Source organism: Corvus brachyrhynchos, unplaced genomic scaffold (genome assembly GCF_000691975.1).
Source record: "Corvus brachyrhynchos isolate BGI_N302 unplaced genomic scaffold, ASM69197v1 scaffold4, whole genome shotgun sequence".
In the NCBI taxonomy this organism is placed as follows: Eukaryota; Metazoa; Chordata; class Aves; order Passeriformes; family Corvidae; genus Corvus; species Corvus brachyrhynchos.
The window spans coordinates 3,247,739-3,255,244 of NW_008237878.1; the positions used below are offsets into that span (position 1 = coordinate 3,247,739).

A 7,506-nucleotide genomic window follows, 5' to 3' on the forward strand; every position below is an offset into this window, starting at 1 on the left:
CCAAAGAAAATATGTGTTTTGAAAGCACAGCCTCAGGTAACCCTGGTGCCAGGTCTCCAGATGTGGCATGCAGCAAGCACAGCTGGCTGCCAGGGGTCAGTCCACCACTGACCCAAAACCAGAGGTGCTGCTGAGGGGCTGGAAGGGCTGTGACAGAAAATAATCCCAGCAACTCCCCACTCCTCATTTTAATTCATTAATTGTTACTACCCCACCCCTAAACCAGATTCCTCCTGCCCAGACCCAGCCCTAACCCAAACTAGAAACTCCTACTACTCCTCCAAACTACCTATTTTGTTTGCAAGTCCTAAGTGCAAGGTCGCCCACATTTTCCTAGGGGATTTCATTTCTCAGGCACAGTGGTTTATTGCATCAGTGGACCATGGCAGGGAGAGGAGTTTTCCATGGGGCATTTCCGAGGAGCACCAGCACTGCCCATCCTGTGCCCACTGGGTGGCACTGCAAGCAGGCCCACTGCACTTCCGAGTTACAGGGAATTCAGTTACTGCACAATTTACTTCCTTTTTTTTCTAAATCTATCTCTAGAAAGTCTTGTATGAAGGCACAGCTCCCTCGTGCAGGACCACGGCTGTGGCTTTGAAGGCAGCACAGACCAACCTTCAGTAAATGTCTGAGGCACAAGACCAGGGCTTGAGTTCCTGAGTGATCACAGGGGCATGGTCATCTTTTCTTGCTTCCTATCTCTCCAAGTCATCCCACACATTACCACGGACTGACTTCTTCCAGAAGCCAAGCTGGCCCATTTAAGCATGGACATTCACAGTAGTGTGGACATAGCCTCTTATTTTCAAAATGCTAAGTCAAAAGACAGAATTTAGGATACTAGAAGTCTTCCCACTCATTAGTTTGTTTAAAGTGATAATAGATGGAGCAAACACTGAAGGCATCTCAAGAAAAAAATCTATTTTGATACCAAAACAAAGTACTAAATGAAAAAACTCCTTTATTTAGGGTTGGATGAAACATACCTGCTCTTGCACTTGTAATGAAGGCTTCTGTTCTGAAGGCTCTGTGCTTTCTGGCTTTGGAGGATTTGAATTTTGTTGCATTCCAGAACTTGATATAATACTTAGGTCACTAATCTGATTCTGAGGGGGGAAAAAAAGAAAAAAATAATAATATAAATATATGGGTTTTAGTCCACATTTACCCACTATACAGTCCTGTTTACATGGCACTTGGACTGAAATACAGATGATGTACAAAGCACTGATTTTTGTAAGACACTCTGGAATTCAGAAATCTTAGGAACTAAAAATCATACCAAGACATCCAGAATCTGGTATGCGCTCATAAAGCTTTTACTCTTTATTGTTACAAGAAAAACAAAAAGAAAATACAACTAGCTTTATACTTTTTCACCAAGAAAGAAAATTATAATGTTGAAAGAAAATGAAATGAAGAAATGAAAGAAAAGGTGGGCTTTTCACATCCTATATCTGCACTGGCCACTAACAGAGAAATTTGCTACACTTCATTAAATCAGGAACCCAAACGAGAACTGCTTAGGAAAAAGAAATCCAGACAGAAATCACTCTAAGTGGTTGGAAAGAGAGCTTGTCACCGACTTATTTCCACCAGATTTAACCAACCATCTACATCTATTTTCAGGTGTTAATTTGGTTTACTATGAACAAGACAAAACCAGGCAAGAGAGTTGCTTTATAATACAGTATATTCACAGATGGTGTTGACTTTCATCTTTAATAAACGTAAAAATAAGCAAATATAGATATTATATTACCATTAAAATCACCAGTGAAAAAACCCAGACTGTAGAATAACCCAGCTTTCAATGCATAAACTACATGCATATGATAGAGCTCAACCATTGACACAACACATGATGATTGCTCTGGTATCTTACCCAAAGCAGTAAAATACGGGTTAAACTTTCTAGCAGCAGATTAAAAAGCAATCTGAGCTTTATTCTTTTGTTTTCAATTTCTAATTGAAAGCAATAAATACAAAATCAAGCCTTTACATTGTGATTTAAGGACAGAGGAGAGAAGCAGACTCTCCTATCTTTCTGACTTTTAGCCACTAACTTGAAGGTCAAAACTCTTTGTGCCTGAAATGCTGGAGGCCTTTTAGTTATAAAATCAGGAAAGGCAGAGTTTTCTTTTCACTAGAGGATAAGCTGCAGTATGTTTCCCTGCTCATACTGAAATACACACACAAAACCACACTATAAAAAGCATCCATTCACTTCATTAAAAAAAAAACCCTCAGAGTTCATTCATTTTCACATATGGGCTTGATGTAGTGTGTACTTGAAGGATTAAGCTGATTTGGAATCCTAGATTAAATCACTCAGACCTTCATAAATCTCTTTTTCACTCCCTCTGCCCCCTTCTCATGCTGACACTCTGCCAATCTCATGTGGGCTGCACACAAGGATTACTGTATGATCCATCTGGAATGTACCAGGCAGATAAGTACTTTCTGCTCCTAAATACAAATTCAGGCATAATTACCAAGTACCATAAAATTATTCAAAAAGAATTAAGACAGGAAAGGTCTCTCAAGAAGCCATCTTCCAAACAAGTTGGTTACTTCATCAAGTTAACATTGGCACACATTGGCTACAAGGAGTTCCAAAATTAATGTGCCAGGGTTTTGTTGTTAAAGCTGAGGTGGTCAACAGAACCTTCTCCAAAGAAGTTTGCTTGAAACGTGACCAACATCGTTCATTTCTGCTTTTCTGACAACTGTACACAACTACAATCACAGCTGGCTCTGATGGGATCACCACGAACAGGTTCATTTATGGTTCATGTGTTGTAAAAATATCAAGAAACAAACACACACACAAACAACAAGAAGAAATGAAGATACAACTCCCCCCAGTTTTTAAGTAGCTTTGCTGTATCCCATGCCTGCCTATTTCACTGTTGTATTATTGGCAGCACAGATGTTGACTGTCCACTAAAATATCTGCATACCAGTTCCTGTTCATCAGAATTTTACTTGTCTACAGAGCTTCAGCTATGATGTTTAGGAACACTGTTTCTAGCAAAAGCTTTTCAGTACTCTCACATGAAAAAGATCTGAAAATTAGAAGAGAAGCTGGAATATCCCAAGCCATCCAACAGCCATCTGTTGGAAATGTGTATTATCCAGTACTGCAAGGACAAAGAGGGAAAAAGGCTTCATCACACCCAGGAGGGCACTACCAAAGCAGTGGATTCTTGTGGGATGGGTTTTTTCCCTTCTTTGCAAAAAGACTTCAGTTTTTTCAAATCTGTCTAAATTGATGCACCACTGAAAGATGAATCATGCAAGTTGTGATGTTTCCTTCTGTAATCTTACAAAAGCTGCTACTTGCACAATGCTGGCCTTCATACAGAGACACCTCTCCCCAAACAGCACTGATACACACACATTCAGAAGTAACTTTTTTTAATCATCTGTATTTTAAAGCACTGAAAAAACATGAGAGTGATTTCCAGAAATTAGTATCTAGCCTGGGTCAAAGATACTGTATTGTTTGTCAGATTGAGCTGACCTCAATGTACTTCAGACAGTGACAAGGTTTAATCCACATGCTCACTCTTTTCTCATCATCCCACATTGTACTGTAACCATCTAGAATCCCACAAAGACTCAGATCCCAAGTACTCAAAGGAACTCTGCTGCACAACAAGCAACTCCTGGAAGGAATCAAGCACTGTACAATGTGCTCACTCTTCTCCCACCAGCACAGCCACAGAAGCCACACCATGGTTCTGCAATGCAATACTCACACATTGCTTTACTATGGCACATTCCTGTATTATTATACTGGGGAAGAGGCGTGTTCAGAATCTCTGTTTCCATGTTTGGATCTCCCACACATTACCTTTATATTCATCCTGCACGTATGAATTTGGTCCTCACGACTATATAAAGTAATTCTTTCCTAAGAGAACTACCATTCCTCATTATGTAACCTTGTGAATTTAGCACTGGCAAAGGATAACAGACTTTTCTTCTGAGATGAATTAATTTATTAAAAAGACAAACAGTAGACAGGACAGAAGAAATAAACTGGGGAACAGAAAGACAAGGAACAGTATTGTTACATTTAGTCTACAGCTAATAAGAAATATGCTTCATAGAGTCTACAAATGTACTGAATGACTCAGTCTCTAATACCACAAGACATCTTTTGAGACTAAGAAGAAACAGATGCTGTTGGGCATAATTTTTATTTGCTATTCCCAGAGACAAAATTTTCTCACAGCAGGAGAAATCATTGTAAAATGGGTCTACCCTGCTACACTTCAAGTTGGACCACATGATCAGGATTCAATCCATCTTGCCTGAAATCAGAGAATGTTTCCTAGTACAGTGTTCCTGAGGGAGGGAACAACACATCAGTCTGAAAACAAGGCTGCTGAAACTATTGCAGAGACTGCCCACTCTTTAAACAAAGCACAGCTGATGTGCTAAAAACTCATTTCCAGAAAAGAGACATTTACTTACTCGTTCATATTCATCCTTGGCTTTACTAAGCATTTCCAGGATGTCAATGGGCCTGTTTTCACTGCAGCCATTGGTCCTGCTGGGACTTTTTCTGTCCTGGGAAACTTGCTGCGACCTCTGAGCTTCTTGTTCAACCACTCTGTAGGAGTGGAAAGGAGAAACAGGATTTAAAAATTTAACTAGAGTTAACATCTTGCAAAAAGCAGTGAAGAAAAATGTACTCCCAGCACATTAACCCATTTTTTCTGCCTGAATAAGAGCCTAACACACATTTGACCAAAGTTACACACGTTTTCATCTGCTACAAGGTTTATGCAAGTCAAATTGTCAAATGGTCTGGACGATTTATCTCCCATTCACAGAGCACTGGTCTGTCTCTCACAGAGTTTGCCTACAGTAAACACTACTTCTATAAAACTCTCATGTTTAGACATTTTTACAGTGAAATATGTGGACATCCAAGCATGTGATACACAAAAAGCACATGTATTATACCATAGACTAAGACACAATTTTTTCTCTTTACTTCCTAACATGCATTTTTCCAGATTTAGCCAAGTCAAGCCATGTCATTCAACAAAATCTATTACCAAACAGTTCTAGTTTAGGATGAGGCCTACCATTATGTAACAAACAGAGACAGTGGGAAAGAAGAGAGCTGGCTCATACCAGATATCTCTGGAATCAGTCTGCAAGAGGACTTAGAGCAAGTTACCCTCACACCCCCACCTACGGCTCTGGAAAAAAACATTAAACCATTTCCTTCTCAAGCTGCCCTGCAGTCATTCCAATTACCTGCATTTCCTCTGGCCTCTGGTGTCTATGGTTTATTTACCACTTCTACTCCACCCCTGTCTGCCTCAAGTATCCAAAACCTTCAATTTGAAGGACAGGTAGGAGATGCAAGAAGATTATGTGTACCTGGTCATTTCAGTAATAAAATAAAAGCAGCATATACTCCTAATCCATATGCAGTTCACAAGATATACATGGCTGTGCAATGCGCTAAAGCTTATGCTCTTGAAATAAACACACACCAGCCTGTAATCCCTTCTTTTTTAAGCCTGCATTAATCAAATATGTTAAGAAAAAACAAGCACTGTAAACAGGGCAGAGCTCTGGAGCTGGCATGCCACTTGAGAACTCTCATGCTGTGGAACTGATGGCTGAGGGGGGAGCCAAGAGGTGCCATCACAACAATCACAGAAAGTGTCAATCATTCCAGCCTCCAGTTTCTTTGGGTCAGTTAGGATTCAGGACAAATGCTAGATTTTATAGACTGTAATTATTTATATGCACCTCTATGTTTACATTTCTGAGGAAAAAAAAATAGTTCAAGTTTTGGAACTTTCTTCCCAGTGTTCTAGCAACCAAGCTTCTTTACTTCACTAGGGTTTAGTTGTGTTTAGTTGAAAAAGGGTTAGATTTGGCTTTTAACAATTTGATGTGGCTTTCAGAATTTGTAATCATACAAGCTGATTATTTACCAGCTTCTGATTATTTCCAGCCATCTCTGTAAGCAGCAGTCACCTGCAAAGGTAACTCACAATAGGGAGGCAAAGGTAACCCTGACAATTTTCAAGAACTGCAGCATGTGCTTGTTTGGATGAAGCAGCTCAGTACTCCACAATTGTTTCTATGGTGACACCCTGAGAGAACATTTTGTTCCACCACCTCACGCAGTCACCCAGTCCTGGCTTAGGACCTCTCTAAACTCAGCTCCAAAACTAAGGATGAGAAAGAGCAAGGCAAGAGAATCCAAATGCTTTGCTGAGATTTTAAGTGCCAGCATAATTGTATAATAAAAAAGAAACACTTCAGTTAAAGGGAAGATTCTGGGCAACTGAAGTCACACATGTGCTGCCTGGCAGGCAAAGCAAAGGCTTCACTCTTGAGACCCTCCTTCTGCCTTAATTAGTTGGCCCAGAAGGTTTCAATAAAACATCCTCCCATGAAAACAGTACTCATTGATCCCACAGCAAAACATCTTCAAGGAGTGCATCCATTTCACAGAAATGTTTCACAAAAATTTCTGAAAAACATTTGTTCATAATATTTTTCTCTTGTTCATGATGAAGTGTTTGTTACCTTTTTAAAGTTTACTTTCTTTTTGAAGAATAACAAATTCTCTTCTCATCTAGGTAATTGTCTAATAGCTCAAACTCCATATTCTGTCTTGTGCAGGTTACATTTCAATGGTGGTGATGAAATAAAATTTGAAACTTTATCCCCAGAATTCTGAGATACTGTCCCAATCCTAGTCTGCTGCCTGTATCTCAGAAGACACTTTGGGTCTGACTGTTGAAACAGGATAAAACAAGCTTATAAACTAAGCTTAAAATAACCCTCCCTACAAACTCATAGGTCAGAATGCAATAGTTTTCTGAAATATTTGAAGCCCTCCAATTTCTGTCCTACTTCTTCTAGAAAGGTCAACATTCAATCAATCAATCAGTCAACTTGACACAAATTAATTGTTCCTGAAATCAGGAGTTTGATGACTCCCATGAAATGTTTTTATTTCAGAAAATTCTAGGATTCTTAAAGAAAAGAGAAAAAAAGATTTCTGTAAACCAAATACCTAAATACCTTTCCTGGGGGAAAAAAGTCAACTAATGCAAATCTGTACACTGAGCATGCTCTGTGTGCAATCCAGGATTAAATCTTTTTTAAGCAAGGCCTGCTGTTTCTTTCCATTGTATCAGATAGTGGAAGAGGCACACATTCCTTCAGGTATGCAGTAGCTGCTGTGATGGTTTGTTTAAGAATATCTGCAGTTATAGCATTGAAAATATACCTGGCACAACCTCACAGAAGGGCAGGGGGAGGGAGAGAACGTAAGAAGTGAAATCTGTGATTACAAAACCTAATTTACTTTTCTTTTCAATGATAAGCTACCAAAATATAAATGGATGGCCTGCAATCTTAACTCAGTCTGGCACAATAAGGTCAAGTCAAATGCAGGGAAGAGAATGCAAATCTCCTTGAAACCTTTTATGGTTATTTTTTTAAAGTGCT

General features: G+C 39.3%; 1 protein-coding gene and 1 long non-coding RNA gene across 4 annotated transcripts in view; one reads left to right on the plus strand and one right to left on the minus strand.

Moving 5' to 3' along the window:
* DCP1A (decapping mRNA 1A) overlaps nt 1–7,506 on the minus strand; it is a 31,087-nt gene that overhangs the window by 11,422 nt on the left and 12,159 nt on the right. For both annotated transcript variants that reach the window (XM_017732412.1, XM_017732411.1), the window contains exons 4-5: nt 4,489–4,627; nt 990–1,109 (exon numbers count right to left, since the gene is read on the minus strand). In XM_017732412.1, the coding sequence (XP_017587901.1) occupies nt 990–1,109; nt 4,489–4,627 (259 nt within the window). The remainder of the gene's footprint in view (nt 1–989; nt 1,110–4,488; nt 4,628–7,506) is intronic.
* The window catches only part of LOC108446264, a 58,781-nt gene that overhangs the window by 9,577 nt on the left and 41,698 nt on the right, over nt 1–7,506 (plus strand). The gene's annotated exons all lie outside the window — the stretch shown is intronic.